General features: G+C 39.7%; 1 protein-coding gene across 1 annotated transcript; it reads right to left on the reverse strand.

Annotated features, from left to right (window-relative positions):
- Positions 1-15598: 15598 nt before the first annotated feature.
- LOC124170175 (gastrula zinc finger protein XlCGF57.1-like) lies at positions 15599-20938 on the reverse strand. The gene is made up of 2 exons (XM_046548874.1): positions 20858-20938; positions 15599-17531 (listed from the first exon to the last, which is right to left on the reverse strand). Exon 2 carries the CDS (start codon positions 17509-17511, stop codon positions 15889-15891), a length of 1623 nt encoding a protein of 540 aa, XP_046404830.1. The 5' UTR covers positions 17512-17531; positions 20858-20938; the 3' UTR covers positions 15599-15888.
- Positions 20939-21388: the final 450 nt, after the last annotated feature.

Below are 21388 nucleotides of genomic sequence, written 5' to 3' on the forward strand. Positions count from 1 at the left end.
AGTATTAGTGGCGTCGCTTGCTAGGATCACTCATTGCATGTATTTTTCATAGTTCTAACCTTGTTAATGCTTACTAATTCCTAGAGCAAATCCAAGTTTTTTTTATGAATAAGCATGTTTATTTTACTAGTATGAGTACTATTTCTATGAACGTGTGGTGTGCATGTGGCGGTCCTCTTGCATGCTTCATGTTGGTGATTTGTCACCCCCTGCCAAACCCCCTAGAGGTGGCTCGCAGGGTATTATGTAGATTATTGTACGACATACTGTGAACCCAGCCACCCCCCTGCGCCCTCAGAAGAACCTTTAGGTTCTTAGGATGACCGCTAATCCGACCGGCTGCCTGCCTCCTCCGACGGCACCGCAACCATTCATGCATGCACTCCCTCCCGAAACAACACCCCCCAATTCCACCGGAAAGGAAGACCTCCGCCACGTGGATGTTGTAATGTTTCTGAGAAAAATTTTGTTGACCCCAAAAAACGCTGCATTTCCCACGTCTCCTCCCTTACCAACTCCCACCACAACTTTCTCTGGTTCATTCCCCATCATCATCTTACCCCGCTCTCTCTATTCCGTCCTCATTCCTCTTCAAGTGTCTCCATCTCCTCTCTCCCCTTACTTCCCCAACTCAAATAAAACAATTGTGTAAATTAAATTCACTACGCACCATTTGTACCGCGAACATTGAAACCAAGGTCGACATAAATTCTTTTATAATCGTGAAACATTGCAAGTGTTAATTTCAATATTTAAACTAAGTTCAACAGATTCAGGCTTCAATAGTGTGGTTTCCTATTATTTTTTATTGCCTTAATCGAAAGATCACTACTCCTGGAGTACTTATTTCACGATTTTAGATTATTTTAAATGACGATATCTATTTTTCGCCAATAAATGAAAAGTGAAAATTTTCAAGCGCGCGAAAACGCGACGGCTAAGTATGAACGCTGGGAAAAGTCCGTGTGACGTCGTTCTCGTTCCCGCTGCCGCAAGTGAGGTGACCTTGGGGCGAGGCTTTGAGCGCTGATACGACACTGGATGCTAGCAGGTAGCAGAGTACCCTGCCTGCTGATAGCACTTGGCTTAAATATGGATTGTTAATACCTAATCAAACAAAGGAATCTTTCCGACCTTAGGCAATTTTAATAGGTGATTATGAAGAGATGTTTTCGTGAGCTATGTGCCTCATGCATGCATTGGTAATCTCAGACGATGTAAAACTCCTACCCACTTGTATGGAAACTAGGTCCGTGTGACGTCACGTGGAGTGGCATCGCATGGGCGCCAATCTGGCCTTTTTCAAATGAGGATAAAATTGACCATTGCCATTCGTCTAAACTGGTATTTCTAAAACTAAATAATCTGTATATTATGAATATCACTAATGGTGGGTAACGAATCGCAATCAATGCCTTTCGTTTTCTTTGATGAAGGAAACTATCCTATTGGTGGAAGTTGCGCTCCCAATGTATGGATAAGCCTTTGCTGGTGATTAATAGTTTCTATAAGCCTTTGCTGGTGATTAATAGTTTCTTCTGTTGAGATGATACGAAAATATTTAAGTATCAACTTGCATCTGCTACGGGACAATTTTTTATTAGATTTGGATGCATTAAAAAATTTTACCATAGGAGTATAACGAAGTTTGGAAATTCAAAATATTTTTCCTTCACCCGCGGCGACGTTTCTTTTGCTGTTTTTATATATCAATAATCTCTAAGCGTATTGGCACACTGGAACACTTCGGTGTTGTCATTAGCCGTGGGATATCGTTTCTGAACTACTTTCATGGCACTCATCTTCGACTTGCAAACCCTACTTAAGACCGAATGGAAGTCTGACCGCAAGATGAAGTGCCAGATGCATGAATTGAACAGAATTATCTCAACCACAGAACCAATCAATTCGCCCCACATTTTTCGAACTTCGCGCGTAATTTATTTCTTTCATTTCCAATTGGATGGGTTATTAGGTGTCTTGCTGGTTCATCTCAAAATATTTTCAACCATAACTCCAATTCTTCGCCCACTTGCGATGGAGTGATATATTTTATCATTGCGCTACTTTCAATGAAAAAAATGTCAAAAATAGTGGAAAAACTCCATGATATTTGGGTAAAATATGTATTCCCCTTTAACACTTCGGGTACCGGCTGCTAAAGTTAAAGCCCTACTGAAAAACCCAGCCGTTTTTACTATATTCGTACATTTTTTAAAACATTAGCGTCAAAAATATGTTTATATCGATATTCATTTCAATAAAAATGGACTTTGTTCTTATTTACTAATGAGTTGAATAACATTTATTGTTAATTTTTAAATATATTATTTAGCAATGAAAACCTACTGTTTTTGAAAAATAAAAAAGTTGCAACGTATGATGTACCGCCATAACATGCGTAATTATTTTTTTATGCAATCCATTTGAACTATTTAAAGCATAGAAATCTTAAAAAAGCATTGTTCCAAGGAAATCAATATAAATCCTGAATGACAAAAAAGGGTCAATGCACCCTCAACGAACGATTCGATTGGCCCAAAGAATTTTTACACAAAGTGGCCAAAGATGAGGATGCCGGTGGCTATACAGGGCTTTTCGTCCTCAAGACATAAAAAGAACTCTTTTTCTATCGAGCAGTTGAATTTAAAAAAAAAACAGCACCACAAAGCGGTAAACTGGAAAAGCACCATGAGCGAAATATTACGGCTTCACGCATACAAAGCCAATTAAATGGAAAGAAGTAATATTACGTCCATGGCAATCCTCAGAAGGATTAGCAGGACGTAATATTACGTCCATGGCACGCAAAGTGTTAAATTGCACTATTAACCTTTTAATTTCACTTGAAATTTTCCATTATTTTCATATGGAAGCATATCGACTCCACACATTTTTCTATTCTTAACTTCAATAAAAAGTTAAAAAAAACCCACGAACAATATTACTTCTAGTATTATCTTTAAAAAAGTTTTGTGAATTGCGTGCCATTACCCATTAGCAGATGCCATTAACAATTCTAGTGGTAAAAAACTCTCATGTCTGTATAATGTATTCATATATTTTGTGCATTTTTGCAAGAGAAAAAGTACAGAGAAAGTACTTTATGCTACGATTTCTTCTCTCTTTGAAACCCAACTATACCGTTTCCTTAACTTACTGCTTCCGTGATACGTACCTTGAAAGTGCGGAATTTTCGCTCGTATTATCGAGTATTATTTATTTTCCCTCAATTCAGTTTTACCATGCTAGTTTTTATATTGTTATTGTGTTGTGTCCACTTCTTGTAATTGTAAAAAAAATTTGCCGTAAATTGCCGTCATGGCTGCATGTCAAAAGTCACTCAAGTAATAAATAAAAAGAACAAGATCACAAAGTGGATGTTTTCGGGGTTACTACCGCGTAGTTTAAACTTTGCGGACGAGAGTTCTTCCGGCATTGTAGCAGGCTTCTTCAGGTCAATGAAGTGGAGATTCGTGGTATCGCCCGTCTCTTATGCACCCCGTTGGAGGCCGGTGTCTTCTCATTGGTCCCCACCTCCCGGCTCTGTCCTGTCTCTCCGGGTTTAGTCTTGAGGACTCTTCTCATTTAGGGAGCTGGTATCCATTCTCCCTATTGAGGTTGTTCGATGTCTTCATTATCTGTATAGCTTCTCTAATGATCTGAGGGAAGTGTCTCTTTTCAATGGCAATGACTTTTGCATTGTCATAGTTGGGATTGTGATTCGGCCCACTCCACGTGTGCTCAGCTATGGCCGAGAGGCGCAGTTGTTGATTCCTTGTGGCTCTTTGGTATTCTCTGAGCCGCACCTTGATGGGGTCTGAAGGTTTGTTCGATATTGAATAGAATAGAAAACAAATTTTTTGTTTAAGGCAAAAGCCTATGGAACTTGCATCCAATACATAAAGAAAAAGAACAAGCTCTGTGGTATTACAGGAGATATATGCAAGTCACCTTGTTATAACAACAGGATCATTGAAACAAAAATAATATAAAATGAAATACAATGACAGAATTTACCAAAAATATGAAGCCAATTCAATAGAATAAATATAATCAAAATTTCAATTCAATTCAAAAAAATTAATAGAATAAACATAAAAATATGCAAAAAACCTCTAAAGAAATTAATGTAGATTCTTTGGAAGGAAGAAAAGAATCAATAAATGATTGAACGGTAGAGGTGCACGCTCATTCTCCATAAAATTCATTAATCAGGTACGCAAACATTTTTATTTTGAATTGATTTATAGTTTTAGATTTATATATGAAGTCAGGAATATCATTCCACACCCTTATACATGAGTTAATGGTGGAAAATAGGTATACAGTTGTTATACATTGAGGAACTTTGAATCGTTTTCTGACTCTAATAGATCTATTTAATACATTGGTCAATATATGCTCTGCCACAGGAGCAATTGACTCGCTACACCCCACAATCGTTTCCTGCGGGGACTTAACCTTTGGCTCTGCTCTCCATATGGTTGACCTGAAGAAGCTACCATGCCAGCATAACTGTCGTCCGTAGAGATGAAACTACGCGGTAGTGACCCCGAAAACCTCCACATTGTGATCTTGTCCTTTTTATTTATTTAAGAAACTTTTCACATACAGACACGATGCCAATTTATAGCAAATTTTTTTTAACAATAACATGAATAAGACACAACACAATAACAATATAAAATCTAACAAATCCATAACCAGTAGGGAAGGAAAACATTCAATTGGCGGACGGATGAGACGAAACTTGTGAGGTGAATTTTTTTGTATGGCAGGTAAAAAGGATCGATGTAAGGATGGAGGGAATTCAGATGGGAGGAGAGGTGATATTAAGTGGAGGGCTTGGTCTAGGATTGCATTCTGGGAGTGGGAAGGTATAGTAGGGAGAGCAATCGGTTGGAATTTGCCAGCATTCTAAAATTCAACGGTGTAAGGGTGTCGCTTGCCGTCTCGTGTCAGCTCGGTTTCGCTCTTGGGATAATGGAAGAATCGCAGAGTCGCGTTCGAGTGATGGGTCCAGTATCTGAACTCATAACACGTTGCAACCTCTCGCGTGGGATCCATCCTCGTGCATGACTCTGACACCGTACTCCGATTAACAACTTGCTCTCGCCTGGGAATTGGTCTCCGCGTATTCCTCCAACACTTTATGCCGTAACACGTTGCAGTATCTTGGCGTGGGAAGGTGTATGTAATGCATTATCATGCGGCCTTTTCCGGCCAATAGGAAGACGCCGAGAGGGTCACGGGACGGACGGGACACGGGAGGAAGTCTCTTGGAGGGAATAGACACGAGGAGTCTTACGCTGTAGCTCGGAGGGGGAGTTTGAATCTGTGCTAGTGACAATTAAACGTGTGGAACCAGACTTGTCATCTCATTCTACCTTCTACGAACCTATCCCTTCCTATAAGCTTAGTGCTTACAAAAGGTAAATATTTTATTTTATGAAATCTTCTGTATTCAAACAAATGAATCACTTGCGCATTTAGCTAAATGTAATGTAAATGCCGGGAATCAACTTTAAGTTATTATCTTTTGTGGAATCATACCTCAAGCGTTAGCTGCACAAAAAATGCATTCTTCCTATTTTTCATGAATGCTCTGAATGGTCACATTAAATGCTGCAACAGTCACAATACTACGGGAGATGCAAATTTATCCCTTTGGAACATGCCTCACCCAGTGAACGTTATGACTGAAAACCATACTCTGCTCCTTTTATGCTAATTTTACAATCACTAAACTTGAAAAAGGAATATTGGTAAAAGATAAAATATTTTTATCATGAAAACGAAAGTTTTTTTAAATAGTGTTTAACCATCTGCATTAATATCGTACCTGTTTCTGCGTTCACCAAGTCCTGTCTCCGGCAAGCGTCAATCCAAATTCTCTTTCTCTCCAAATCTTTGGGAAAGCGAAATAACTTCACTCTTCCTTAGAATTTGCGATAGCTATTGCTGCAGCCAGAAACCGAGCAAAAAGACATCGCAGTTCCTTGGGTGCAATATCCTATAAACAAAAATTGTTCACCAAAAGATCCAGTAGTCCTCCCAAGATGCACGTTGGAAATGAAATCCGGTTTACATCACGCGACCGTCTGCATGCGCAATGGCTTACCTATTTTATTCGTACAATACAGATTACGTACTCATGCGGAAGTAGGGGGAAAGTTAATTTGGTGGTCAAGAAAGCCCACATCGAGAGCCTAACACCGGTCTTACTTGGTTAGCGTGGATCATTCAGTGCTCATTTCTGAGTGAAATGCCTCCATTTTCGGATAATGTTTTCTTGAAAACCGTCATGTTAAAAAACTCAAAAATCCAATGCAACATGCGGAAAAATTCCTTTCGGGGTATCTAAAATTGTCTCAATACCGCGACATTGAAACAGATTTTCTAAGGAGGAATTCATTTTTTTGCGTAAATTAAATCCTGAAATACGTAACAAAAGATGGGCATAAACCATTGTCCGGGGACGGGGAATACAATACGTCGACCGGTTTGTTTTATGTATATAAATCGATGCAAAATACTACTTGTTTCGAAAATATAAAGAAAATTTGACAAAAATTTGCAAAAAGTACCGTAAAATTCAACATTTGAGTGCGAAATGTACTTCGAAAGCATTGATTTTTTACAATAATAAATTCCTTGAATTGAATACCTTAATTTATGCAACGAAGATTCTCGGTACGTAGTGAAGATAACCTTGTCGCATTTCAAAACTGCCCCAAAAATACGATTTAAGCTACAAGGAAAATAGAATAATTATTATTTAACCTCATTCGAGTGAATATTTAACAGTTCTGCTTCTATTAATTGACTTACTATTTCTTTAACCGCTTATACATTAATATTGCGTATATTATAGAATATTCGCTTTCTTGACCAAACGAATCAGACTGAACCTGTCCATGTTGTGTTGGCGCGAAGAAGGCAGTTGAAAAGCAAATAATGACGTCTATAAATCACATGGAGTCATTAAACAAGAGTTGCAAACATATGGAAAGCAGCTACACATGAATCTTTTCAGTACACAGCAGTTACAATACGAATGATGACGTCTGAAAATCCTGCCGAATCGTTCAAAAGGAGTTCCAAACGTGTAAAAACAGTGCCTTACGAATACTCTCCGCAAAAAGGAGTTAAAAAGGTGATTACAAATGAGTTAAAAAGTCTTCATATTGTCAATTTTTGGTATAAATAAGTCGAAAGTGAGTTCTACAGCATTTCCATGAGGGATTTTGGCGTTTAAAAAGGGTTCCAAGGCAGTTGGAAAGCAGAAATGTTTCCCTGAGAAACCATGGCTGGCAATATATTGTTTTCAAGAAGACGCATTTTATTGTCATTTGCACAAATAATTGCATTGTGATTGCGGTGCACGCATTCAAACTACAACACAATATTGAATCTTTGGTCCTTCCTTTAAACAACGAATAAAAGTTTATGAAACAGTATTTGCTGCTACAAATGTAAAAGAAAATGATACGCAAACAGATAAGTAATTTTATGCGTGAAAATTCAAACCCCTTTCCCGGATTTGATGACTTCTAACATCAAGCAATATTATGTTCTTTCGAAGTACATTATCTGTAATTTTATCATCAATTTCGTATAACAAATATTTTGCGACTGATTCAGAGCTTTTATGGGTTAGCTCGGACAATGAAACTCTTTGAAGGGTTTGTAATGTAAATCTATAAACATGTGAAAGTGAGTTTTAAAACGTGAGACGTTATTTCTGAGGACTATTTCGGAAATTTTAGGACAGCGAGAAATTACTCCTTTAAAAAGAATTCAACGCGATCATTTTCCTCTGTTTTCCACATTTTTCCTCAATGAAATATAGACATTCCCTTTGTGCAGCTACACACACACACACGTACCTCCTCAACACCTGATCCTTTTTTTCTGGAAACTTACCCTTCCCTGTCCCAACCTCGTAATAGAAACGGCGCACAGTGGTCCGGATTACGACAAAGTAGAACGAAAAATCAGATTTTTGAAGGATTGTTTTGAAAATTGCACCACAAATGTTTTTTTTGGCATTCTCACTCCATTTCTGCAGTTATTTTTACAATAACAACATTATTTTAGAAAATCTTGAGGAATTATAAGTCATTATTATAATCCTCCTTAGGATACCTGGAATTAGGGTGGTGACAGAGTTTCCAATGGAGTATATGCACCTCCTTTGTTTAGGGGTGATGAGGAAGATGATGGTGTCATGGACAAGTGCTGCTCATAGAGTGCGGCTTCCATCCAGAAGATTTTGGGAGTCCAAAAGTGTGTGCCCACTATTTTTCAAGGAAGCCTAGGGCCATAAGTAAGTGAGTTTTGATTGGAAAGAAGAATTTTATTTTCGGATTTTTTTATGAAGAACCTCTTTTAATCGAATTTTTGGATAATTCAAAGTCTTTAACTGGTCCCTTGATGTTCGATTTATCCAAGTTTCAGGGCTGGGTTTGGAAACAATGACATTTTAAATCCAAAGATTATATATGTATGCGAGGTGTGGCAAGGTTAATAAAACTATTGGCTTGAAACATTAGCCGAAAATAAAACTTCGTGTGGATTCGAAACTTCTCATCATAGGCAGATCTAGGGGGAGGCATGTGCAGTTACAGCAAACCCTCCATCGTAAGAATTATCAGCTAATCCTATAAAGAGATCCTATCCTATCCTGCTGCTCCCACTACTGCACTATCATCCGAATAGTTCCACACGTAATTTTAGTGCTCACATAAGGTAGGGTTTGAAAACAATAACAGTTGAACAGCCAATGCTATTGGACAAGACAAAGTCAGTGGTCAACAGTGGAAAAAAATAATCTTTTTTGAGGGTCCATCACCTTTATTTTCTAGGACACAACATTTCATCAGCATCTTTCTGTTGTAGATTTATTTGTCGAACTAAATATTTTTTCTATATTAGAATATGGTATTAATAAAAAATGACCTTCTTTGTATGGCAACATAACACTTGGACAATGTCTGGATGCAGGGGCGGATCCAGGATTTCTTTCTGGGAGGGGGCACAAGGATACCTCGTTATACAAAACGAACGAAGTGATAATTGGACGGTATTAAAAATCTAGCATATTTTAAGGGTCTTTGGGGGAGCATGAGCCCCCGTGCCCCCCCTGGATCCACCTATGTATGGATGGATTGCACATTACACCCAGGTACTATGTTTTTCACTAAAAATATGCCAATACTCTGAATATTCTCAGGAATTTCTTCATACACTGTCTTAAAATGATAAATCCAAGTTTTCGAATTGAGTCACTATCACAATCAGGCAGGGATGGGCAAAGCAACAGATTTATTTTCAACTTTGATAAGAGAAGTTGCAATAGCTCGAGAACCGCCATTTTTTTACTCATGTTTGCTCTTGTACTTCATTCAAGTTTTCCCCCTTTTCTATAGAAGTGGAGGTCTCATTTGTGCTGGAAAGAATGCGGTCCTCTTGCATCAATCGATTCGAATTATATATCTCCATCAGCCTCCTCGTTACCGTTTCCGGGGATAGCATGCTCCATTTGCACTTCCTCGGGCTACATTCTTCATTCTCCTTCAGGAGCTCGAGAATTTTCCTCTTCCTAATCACGGGGCGATCTGGAGAGAATGTGATCTCCTGATACGTGTATTCTATTACCATTATTCTCAAAGGGTCTTGCATCATTTTTCAACTCATGTACTGTCTGTTAAAAAGCAACATACCCGAGTTTGAGGAGCTCTAGCGTCTAAACGAAGCAATCAACTTCAATGCAACAAAAAGCATACGAAAGAGAATTCATTTCTGTGTCGTAACATGTACTTTAAAAAATCTTCGGCGTCATAGTATTTCCTGTTCTTAATATTTTTTCCCCAAAAGTACCCGTTTTACGCGCGTAAAATCAAGTTTCCCTAATTTGAGCGCTTGGCATTACCGTAGTTTTCGTTCCTATAATTACAATCTTGATATAAAGAAGCCACATCTATCACTAGTAGTTAGCCGAAAACAAGCTGTATATACCACTAAAATTAACGGATGTGTTGTTTACAACGCAAACCTCTGATAACTTCCAAACCAGGGGGTCAATTCAAAATTGGTATGTACAGTTTTCTTCCGTAGAATGTTAGTAATACATATACGTAGATCATACACGTTGTATGTCAGCGGTAAAACAAAAGTAATAAACAGGCAGCGAACCGAGAGCGCAGTCCCCCACCTGTTTACTGGCTGTGGTCCAACAAGTAAGGAGCGGAGAAAGCCGCTTCCGTAACAGGGAGAGAACAGTCCAAGTAATATTAGCCTCTTGGTGCAGCTTGGCTTCCGACTTGCCCTCAGCGCCGATTCTTCTTTGAACGATAGTTTCGCCAGCGTTGCTGCAGGCGTCTTCGGGTTTGAAATGTCGGATGCAGATGTTTCGCAGTCTTATATAAGGCTTGATTATGGTAAGATGCGGCAAGCTATGGCAATTGGCTGGTTTGGGGAAGAGTTTCTTCGAGGCGTTGGAGAGCGAGTAGCTGTCCTCCCTGTTGAAGCTTGGTGTTTTGGCTATTTCGATAGCATCTTTAATCAGCCGGGGAAATTATTGCTTCTGTTTGGTGGTGAGTTATCGAAGTACACGATGTGCATTGGCCTTCCCCGTACATGCTCGGTGATGGAAGATAAACGAAATTATCTATTCTTGGCAGCTCTTTGGTGTTCTTTCATTCTACATTTCAAGGCTCGTGATGTTTGGCACATGCACGAGTCTCCGAAAGAGCACTCGACTCGGTGTATTCGCCTTTGTATCTGAATGGCACTTAACCTATCATATGGGGTCGTCTGTCTCCTTGCCACAGGATTCTTGCAGAACACGACAAAGTCACAAAAGTGTCACTATGCCGTGTTTTGCCAGAACCCTTGCACCTTTTTCCGATGTCTCGGATGCATACATCCTTGAAATGCAGAATGGAAACGCGCCAAAGGCCCACCAAAATAGACAAATTCGTTTATTCGCCATCGCGAAGCACGCCCAAGATTGACTTCGAAAACGCTAAACCCTAGGAAATTTTGGAAGACGAGTGGATCCTGAACTGGCCGCTTTCAGACGCTGATGAGCTGTGCGTCAATTTTTCCGCCACTATACCTATCTTCAAAACTTTATCGCAGGTGACTATTAAAACCTCTCGGGCACTATCCTCCCGGACATCGGAATGGGGACTACTTTTACCTCCGGAATGTTTTACCCAAGGGAATTCCATCGTGAGTGATAATTTAACGTTGGAGAGACGGCGACTCCTCGGGATAATAATGTGGTTGTTTCCCCTTGCCTTCCTCATCGCAGTACTACAGCTGTTTACGTAAACGTTCTCACGCCTGCAGTGAAATGAGTGTCGCTGTACTGACCGCCGTGGCCCCTGCCTTTACTCATATGAAGATGACCCGCTGCCTTCTCCTCCAGATGATGCGAGGCATATTTAGAAGCCCCCCATCGCCAAATCGCGGCTTTGTGTATTATTTAGTTGGCCTATCTTGCCCAGGGATAGGCTCATATCTGCTCGAATTACTGCTGCCTTTTCTCCATGACTGCTTATTCGACGTATAAACTTGCTTATGTCGCAGCTTAACTTAATGATAAAATGTTGACACAACATCTTCATCTTCGGCGGACGCAGCCGGTAGCTTTAAACCTTAAACTGCGGGAGTGTCAACATTTTTCTGCCACTGTGTGCGGGACCTGAGCGGGAAAGATATTTATTCGTGGACCCCGGGCGTGTGTCTGGCAGGTGGTGAACCCACTTAATTCGGGACTGCCCACCCTACCCCCTGACGACAGACCGTATATGTAATATGTCCTTGGTAATTACGCGGGGACGAAAGACTCACCGCCGATAGTACAAGAAGGAGAGACCAATGCATTCAAATAAGTTTCTCTGGCTAATGTACAACAGCAACATAAATAAATCCCTAGGAAATGCTAGGAATCGTTGGAATTGTTTTCATCGTGAATGCGCCGCGGAAAGTAGGGAGCTCTTTCCCTCTCGGAGAAGGGAAAATCCGGGCAGCGCTCCCCGTGATGAGGGTATCCAGTCCCCGAAAGACACCTTTGTGCTCTCTGCCACTATACCCTCTTTCCGAACTGATGGCGGCTGGGTGGGAAATAGACCATCAGAAGCGCTGCCCCTTCCACTTCTCCTCCATCCCCTTCCCTTTTACCCTCCATCTGGTCGACCGGCGTTGCCAGCCTTGGGAATAACGGTACTTTCGGGAGCAGCGGAAGGTAGGACGAACGCTGTGCGGTTCCAACGGTTAGATTTGGCAACACTGCGAGCTGGAGAGGGATCAGCACTGCACGGAGCTCGGAGAGAGACTGCGGGCTCCTCCACACTTTCTTCTGTCATTGGCTAGAAGAGTGGGTGGGTTTCGAGCAAGCTCACGGTCAGCCGCCGTCAGTTCAGAAAAAAGGGTATAGGTTTGGCCGAGTTCAAGCGACCGCGGAAAGGACGACGTTGAAATCTTAAGATATGGCTGCCAGTGGCGAGAAAATTGGTCAAATGTTGACACACGTTCTCCCCGCTATCACAATGCAGACCATTTAAAAACGTTTCCGCAGCTTAAGGTATAACTCATTAGTGCATAGCGTCCGATTCGTCGAACCTCCGTATATAATTTCTTTCTGGGCTCCAATTGACATGCGATACTATATTAAGTTGACATGGATGTCTGTCTTTACTGCGCTGGTAATATTTCAGCTGACTACTTGAATGTATCGAATTAAGAAGGATTTATGTAAGATATGGCATTCAAAGAACTTTCAGTCGTCCCACAGGGTAATTAAATAATTTTTTATTGAATATTTTCTCAATATGTTAATAACTTTTATCTTATCCGATATATCAGACGCCATGCACGGGGGTCAGTTCTCGTTGCATATCTAAAGATGACTGATCTAATATTTTAGCCACAAACTTTTATGCAAGTACAGTACATTTAATTTTAAAGTTACGTTAATTTTATTTTACAGTAGCATGTAAGCATAATGTAAGTAACTATCCATAAAAAGATTGTTGGCATTGGCAATAAATAAATATAAACACCCAATGGCATCTGTGGAGGTGACAAATTATGCAAGGTCACCCTCTAATGTAACATCATGTAATCTTTGTGAGTGGAGAAAGGGGAAACCTCTAGTTAACCTAAAATGCATATCTACATTCTGAAAAGGTATTGAAATTTGAAAGTGGACTGGACGTTTCTTTATTTTCCTGAGATAAATTGTTTAACCACATTTGTGTACAAAGTAGCATAAATTCTAATTATAATAATGTGGACCTAGCTTCTGAGAAGGAGGAACGTGTGGCATTCCTCGGCGATGTGATAATGCCAGGATGCTCTTCATCTTTTTTGCACGTAAAAGAGGATGTCTGTTTGCTACCTGCTATGCGTTTCCATACGGCTGAACGGATTGCGGCCAAAGTTTGTACATTGGTGAATCCCTTGCTCGCTCACTCCGTAGTACTACTTTTGGCTGCGTCCGACGTGTCATCTGAATCATTTTCTCATTACCAAACCCTGCAAGTGCGCTCAGCGCCACCTAGCATCCACCTTCTGACCTCTGCTTACTCTCCCACCCTCCGATAACATCCCCATTTACTCTGCCAATGTTTGTACATCTTCCACCTCCATTTCTGCCTTTTCTCGCAACTTCACCGTTCTAAGGTTAATGGCCCACGATTATCCTTGCTGTCCTATTGACGGTGCATTCCGACAAATCGTGACGAATCGCTCAGCCGCGAGTGAAAACAGAGAAATAGGAATAAAATTGCATATATTTTAACAATGAAAATAAATGACACTATGAATTCATTAAATTAACAAACTCGGCCATAAGCCTTTTATTGTGCACTAATATCACATTATTTACAAAAGGTGGACAAGAATAATTATTTTAACAAAGAATATTCAAAGAACACATGATTAATTCTAAGAAAATTCGGAACCAATTAGAAGATGACTATTAATACTGGACTTAAAGTCAGAAACATTGGCGTGAATACTGTGGACGTGTTTAATCAAAAATGTATAGTGTAGGCTGCTTCATCCTAATCTGATAGCCTGGGTGTGCCCTTTTCTGCAACTACTCTCTTTCAATATTCATAACGAAAATCCGAAAATACATTACTTGGTACGCATTTCATAGAAACACGTACATGGCCCATCATCCCTATTGACACAATACCATCATTCATTTCTCGTTGTGCAGGCAAGAGTTAACTATCAGACTCCTCAGTGCAGCTTTGTATGAGGTGTAATTGGAATATTTGTAAGATTTACATGAATTATCCTGTCCGCTAGAAAATATTGCACGCGCAAAGGTGACTTTTCTGAGGGAAAGCACACAACATGGATAGAGTATCTCACTTTTGAGCGCATGTGGAAGTTGAGATTAGAAATAACAGTGAAAGACTAAGTGCAAAATACGCAATAATAATACAATACAATTGTACGTTTACACATGTGGTGGTCAGGGCCGCTCCTTGTAGTGATGGACTTGATGCGGACTATGCTCACATGTGTAAGCATGTATGAATTGTCAAGGTAACCGCAAAACACTTTCAACAAAGGTTTCATTGATAACGTTTATCTGCTGTGTGTATACGAATGGGTTACTAGGTCGCATCATGGCGCGACAGACTTGCTGCAGACGTTGCAGAAATAAAGCAACTCGCTTTTTTGCACCAATGTACTAAGAGGCTCTTCTGTAAAAAGAATTTTCGCACATTCTGCACGACAAAGGCTTCTCTCTCGAGTGTATACGAAAATGTGTCACTAAGTGGTTCTTTTTCGAGAAAGACTTTTCACACTCGTGTCATGATTTAAGGCCTCTCTGTCGTATGCAAAAGCATGTGACTGTCGAGAGAACATCTTTTTGTGAAATTTGTAAACAAGCTGCCATGTTGTTTATTTAAATGAATTAAAATTAACAATAGTAGTGAGGAAGCAATAATGGGAGGCAATAATGGTAGTGAGGGACGCAAAAGAAAAAGGGAGTCGTGTATGGAGAGAAGGAAGAGATAGACGTGTTGTAGAAGATTGGGAGATAAATTAAAGTACTGGTGTATTGAGAGACCGGAGGAAGAAATACGGAAGAATTCGGGATAGGCAGAAAGAAGAAGAGGACGCAGACCAAAAGCAGGCGCCTACGAGAGAGAAAGAGACCGGAGAAAAAGGGATACGGCAGAACTCAAGATCCCCACTGGTGCAGTCCTTGGCAGCGGTTCAGTGAGTGGCAGTACGGGTAGTACAAATGGGATTATAATAGTCATGGCGGCTTGTTGATGTTGTTTATTATCACGAGTTTTAAATTGTAAAGTTTCTTAATAAAGTGTTATATGAAATCATTTGTTAAGTAAGAGAAGTGGAAATTAAACAAAACGTTACATTTTGGCGCCGCAACGTGTGGGGCCCGACTTCTCGAGAGGATCGAGACCACGGAACGCCTGAGGAACGAATCGCGTCGTAGAGAGCGGGAATTCAAAATGGCGGGAACGAAAAAATTTTACGAACTGAAAAAGGTGGATTTACAAAATTTGTTGAGGGATCGGGGATTGACGATTCAAGGGGCGAAATTTGAGCAGCAGGAGCGTTTAAAACCGCTTTTGATAAAAGAAGGGATAGATATAGAGACCCATGAGTTTGAGCGTGTTGTTTCGCATGTGACTCTTAGTGAAAGATTATTTTTGTAGATTCTGCGTGAAGAAGGTGCGTGCGTTTGCATGTTTCCCACCACATAGCTTCTTCTGTAAAAGGAATTATCGCGCATTCTGCACGACTAAGGCTTCCCTCTCGAGTGTATACGAAAATGTGTCACTAAGTGGTTCTTTTTCGAGAAGACTTTTCACACTCGTGTCATGATTTAAGGCCTCTCTCTGTCATATGCAAACGCATGTGAGTGTCGAGATAACGCCTCTTTGTGAAATGCTTGCAGCAAATGCTACAAGAATAAGGTTTCTCTCCCGCGTGTGCTCGAATGTGTGAGGTGAGGTGACTTTTCCTAGCGAAGGACTTGCTGCACAGGTGGCATATAAAAGCTTTCTCTCCGGTATGTGTTCGCAAGTGACTGTCGAGAGTACTCTTCTGAGTGAAACACTTGCGGCAAATGCTACAAGAATACGGTTTCTCTCCCGTATGCGTACGAATATGTCTAACTAAGTTACTCTTATCCGAGAAAGACTTTTCACACTCGCTGCATGAAAAAGGCTTCTCTCCCGTATGTGTTCGAATGTGACATTTGAGATGACATTTCTGAGTGAAAGATTTCTCGCAGATTCTGCACGAAAAAGTTTTCTCTCCCGTATGCGTACGTACATGTCTAACTAAGTGGATATTACTCGAGAAAGACTTTTCACACACTTTGCATGAATAAGGCCTCTCTCCTGTGTGTCTACGTACGTGTGCGTAGAGAACGTCTTTCCTAGGGAAGGACTCGCTGCAGACCTTAAATGTAAAAGGCTTCTCTACTGCGTGTGTTCGCGAGTGAATGTCGAGATGACCTCTACGAGCGAAAGACTTTCTGCAAGTCCTACAAGAATACGTTTTCCCTCCTGTGTGTGTAAGTTTGTGTACGGTGAGGTCCCTTTTCTGAGTGAAGGACTCAGTGCACTCGCTGCATGAATAGGGTTTATCTTCCTTTCTCGGAACCACGTGATTGCGTAGATTTCTAATGCAAGATGACTTTGAAAATAAACTCTGTGAAGTTGATTTCTCTACTAGAGTGAAACTTCTCGTCATTAGTCTTGTATTTGTCTCATCCCCTTTTCCTCCACTGGTTTCCTTGTTGAGCACATTGTCTTTTGGCATAGGCTTTAGTCTTTTCCTCTCCTGCCCTCTTAAAGCCTTTGAGATGGTAGGCTCGCAAGAACTGCTGTGTCCGCTTGATGGAAGTGCTTCCGGAGACACATCTGCGATTGATTCCGCTGCAGCATCAAAATTACAAGCAACAAAATGAATTTTCATGTGTTTCATTAGCTCCTTTTTGTTGTTGAACACATCTCTGCAGTTGAAGCATTTATACGAATCTTCGTTCGAACTATAACTGTTCCCTGGATTTTCGATCAAGTAATTAAGTACCTCGTTGTTGCCTCCCATGATAGTCTCACAACCACTTCTGTCGTTTCCACTTATTTTGATAAACCTAAGGCTCTGCGAGGTATTTGGTGCATCAAAACCACTTTTCTCCCCTACAACAGCCATTGCGGCTCCACCTCTGCTGCTTTTAAGTGATTCAATGTCTTCGTTATTACATTGTCTGTCATCAAGAATTGAGCAACTTGATACCTCATAAGTTTCAGAAGCACCACATTTTTCCAAGTCTCTATCTATCAGATTTTTATCTATCTCTTCATGGGATTTTCCAGCCTTGGAAATAACTTGTGTCGCCAAAGGTGTGGTACCAATGCATTCATCAATAGAATGAGTCCTAAGATTTCCTTCTGCAAGCAGATATGAAGTTGATGTTGTTTGCTCGGGCATTTCTTCGGCAGCCGGGACCCCTAGAAGAAATTTTCAAATAGCAACTAACACCGTCAAACATGAAATTTAAGACTACAACATTTTCTACTTAAAATTCATTTTAAGGATGGAAAAATGCACTTAAGTCAGGTGGAACAATAGCTGCCCAACTTAGACTTGAACCTAGGGACTCGATATAAATGAATGGAGGGGAAAAGAACTATTATCATAAAAATGACGAGGGCAACAAGGGTGTATTAGAACAAAAAAGACGAAATCATGGGTTAAAATGATACGTATACAAATAATTAAGCACACATACGTATCACACATGGCTTCCAATTGCAGAAAAAGAATAAAAATAGACCCCTTACAGAATTGGTCCTATAAAAAGGGAAAAATATTTTTCTCTTAAATCGAATATTTAATGATCGGTGAATATTTTCTAAATTAAAAAGGTTCCTAACAATGGCAATCACAATAAATGTTGAGGTACTACAGATGAGTATCTAGAAAAATTATTTTGAAATTTTCCTGGATTAGTTCTTATAGAGGTAATTAAACATTTAAAGATAAAAGCAATGAACAAACAGCCAAAAGAAACTCCCTTGAGTGAAATATACCCAACTGTCATGAGATAAGCAATGGTTCGGAGGGGCACCAGGGGCAGATATTCCAAGTATGGCACGCAAGCCTGAGCTCTTATTTGTGTTGGGACAATAGCATTTCCACTCTTTTTCATTATACGTAGTTTAATCATTTCCCAAGCTATCTTCTGCAGAAAACCACTCCTAATAACTAGAGAAGATATTTAATGAACCTTTAAAATGCCAAGGGCAATGAAAGCAGAAAAAATCAATAATTAGTAAATAAAATGACCAAAGGCTGCCATTTTGTATTACGTCCTGCAGTATAGTTTTTGCACAGAATTGGACGTCCACTACATCAACGTGAATTTTAGTTGTTGTAGGATGTAAGCGTATCAGATTTATTTTGGCTTTCCCTTTCAGCATCAATGGCATAATCATAAACCATTTTATAAAGAATAAGGACTAATTCATTATTTTGGGTCAGTATGACACTATCGTCAATTCTTCTGGGAACTAAAGAGAGATGAATTCCCTGCTCTGCTTTTTCAAGGGAAATTTTCTCTCAGAATTCACCTCTTATTTCTTTTTTTTGCACCAGCATATAAAGACCTTTCTCTTTCAGCAATTATTTTGGCTATGGGAAAAATAGATTTTTCCTCCCTGCTGTTCATTATATTCATTGATGAACTCTGCTCCCGCATTAGCAGTATAACACGTTTACTTGCTGACGACCCTGTCATCTATCGCGAAATTAGTGATCACTCTATGAAATTCTATCATTGGACTGAAACAACGTTCATTTGTCGAGCCAAGAGAGGGGACTTGAACTTAATCTGAGCAAATGCATAACGGTACATTTCTTGCTGAACTCGTACATCTATAACCATGTTTATGCAGTGGATTCTATAAACATAAAGGCAACATACAAAGTGAAGTACGTGGGAGAAACAATAACTTTGAACCTATTGTGGGGAACACCCATAAGAAATATTTGTGGCATAGCCCTGAAGAAATTATGATTTGTCAAGCGTATTGTGGGAAGATTTTCAGATGAGAAAGTAAAAGAAAGGTGCTATTTTGCATTCATCCGACCGCAACTTGATAATTCAACGAGCGTATGGGATCCGGCGAAGAAAGACTTAATCAGCAAACTGAAAAAAAATACCAAGGAAGGCTGTGTGGTTCGTCAAAAACTGCTATCTTTGTACAGAAAGCATTACCCAGATGTTATGTGAATTGGACTGAGCCGCTGGAGACTCGAAGGCTGCGTGCTAGGCTTAAATTTCTTGAACAGTTGAATTTGGATTTCTTTAAAAGCGACACAGAGGACAAACTATTAGAGCCCCACTGTATTTCCAGGTCTGATAGAAGCGATAAATTAAAAGAGTTGTTTTGCGGAACGGGTAGATACGGGAATTCGTTTTTCCCCCGAGCCGTAAGGGATTTTAATAAACGCTAGTCCTAATTCCCATAGAGCATATCCTTTTTATGTAAGAACAGTGGAAGTCCTAACACCCCCTACCACACGCCTTTCAGGTTATCATGCAGATTGAATGTAGAATTATTTGATTGATATCAAGAATTCGCCTGTTTCTTAGCCATACTGATTTCATTTCTAGAGCATACCTCTAAATTTAATGTTGTGTCAACCATATTTTTTCCTCCAAGGAAGCTTCATGCCTAGTTGTCAGTAAAACCTATCAAAGCACCATTGCTAATCCCAAGGACAAAAGGGTGAATAGGAATGCACTCATTTAAAAGATTTTCGCTAATTTTCCCACAAATTTAAAATGGTCCAAAAGCAAAGTTAATTTTTGCCCTCATTTGACCAAGTTCCATGTTTACATTTTCAATCGACCCTGAAATTTACATTTCTACACTCAATTCTCAAACAAAATGCTCCATTCTGGCTTTTTGGGTACATAATTTTGAGGATTCGCACCACTTTTCACCGGCATTTCTGGAAAAAAGGTGTGTGGCTACTACGAGTAAATTTTTTTCTTTCATTAAACTAGTCTCTAAGCTTGGTTGAAGCAAGGCAGCATTCTTTTTATTCATTTAATATGACTCTTTAACAGTCAAAAATGCCAAATAGAGAAAATAAAGAAAAAATTCTTAGCCATTGCACATTTACATACCCAAAAATTTCAGTGAAACAAAAATATTTTGTTAGGGAAGACCATTAAAAACGATTCAAATTACTACAAAAAAGTAAGTAAACATAAAACTTCTCCCCTATCCAATTACCACTTAAAATAAAGACAACAGGAAATATGGATGGATGACTAATTCAGGTTCTTCATCCTTCAGAATCAGTCAAAATAAGGCCGATTTCAGAAGAGACCACTTTCCACATTCCTACATTCTCCGCATGGCAAAAGGAAATCCAGAGTTTTCTCATCTGAAAGCAGTCTGAGTTTCATCACCAGTTGACGCTGTTGATGCTGCAGTGCCTGGCCGGTTAGAAATGGGTGCTGTGGAGAACACCGCATGATTTGACTGGTATGAAGGCATCGGTAGGGACATTAGATTATATTAAAGCACAGCACCGTGCCATCTGAAAGTGACCTAAGCCTTACTTTTATGCAACTATTTGAGGCCCTTAAAAGCACTCATCCATGGCTTCCATTGTGGACTTATGGGACACTGTCAAATTTTCAATAATTGCTCTAGTCACAGTAGAAGTTGGCTAAATAAAAGCATTTACTTGTATATCCTCCACATTAACATCAATCCCTCCAAGTATAGAGTTATTTGCAACCCGTAAGAGTACTCACCAATTGCAGACTCATGGGCAGTAGCTGAACTCTCAAATGGGTCCCCATCCTCACTTAACGTATGCTGGAAGTAATCATCAAGATATTAATCATGCACGAAAAGAGATTCAGGACTTTTTTTGAAAGGATGATTTAAATTTTTTTATGCACCACATTATATCAAAATTTGGAATTCCACATCAATTTTTTCCTTTCAAAATAAAAATATTTTCAAAACTACAGGAAATGAAATATTATTCCATTTTTTTCAACATGTAAACGGACTTTGATTTATGTTCCGCCTGCATTGTAATATTATCTTCATTAGATAGCTCTGCAATGGATGCAATTTAGTTCATGTGATACCATGTAATAATTAAGGTTTCTTTGGCAATGAATAAACTGAGATTGCATAATGGAAACTAGGCATCTGAGTGAAAAAATGGGATAAAATCTGACACTGCATTGCAGAAAAAGATTTCCACTTAGAAAACTACGAGGGGCGTTTTTAAAGTAACTACCATTTTGACATAAAAAACAAGAAGTAATTTT

The sequence above is a fragment of the Ischnura elegans genome, chromosome 13, assembly GCF_921293095.1.
Source record: "Ischnura elegans chromosome 13, ioIscEleg1.1, whole genome shotgun sequence".
NCBI lineage: Eukaryota > Metazoa > Arthropoda > Insecta > Odonata > Coenagrionidae > Ischnura > Ischnura elegans.

Bases quoted from the DNA above. Each gene is read 5' to 3' on its own strand.
- LOC124170175 (XM_046548874.1), bottom strand. From the start codon at position 17,511: ATGCCCGAGCAAACAACATCAACTTCATATCTGCTTGCAGAAGGAAAT.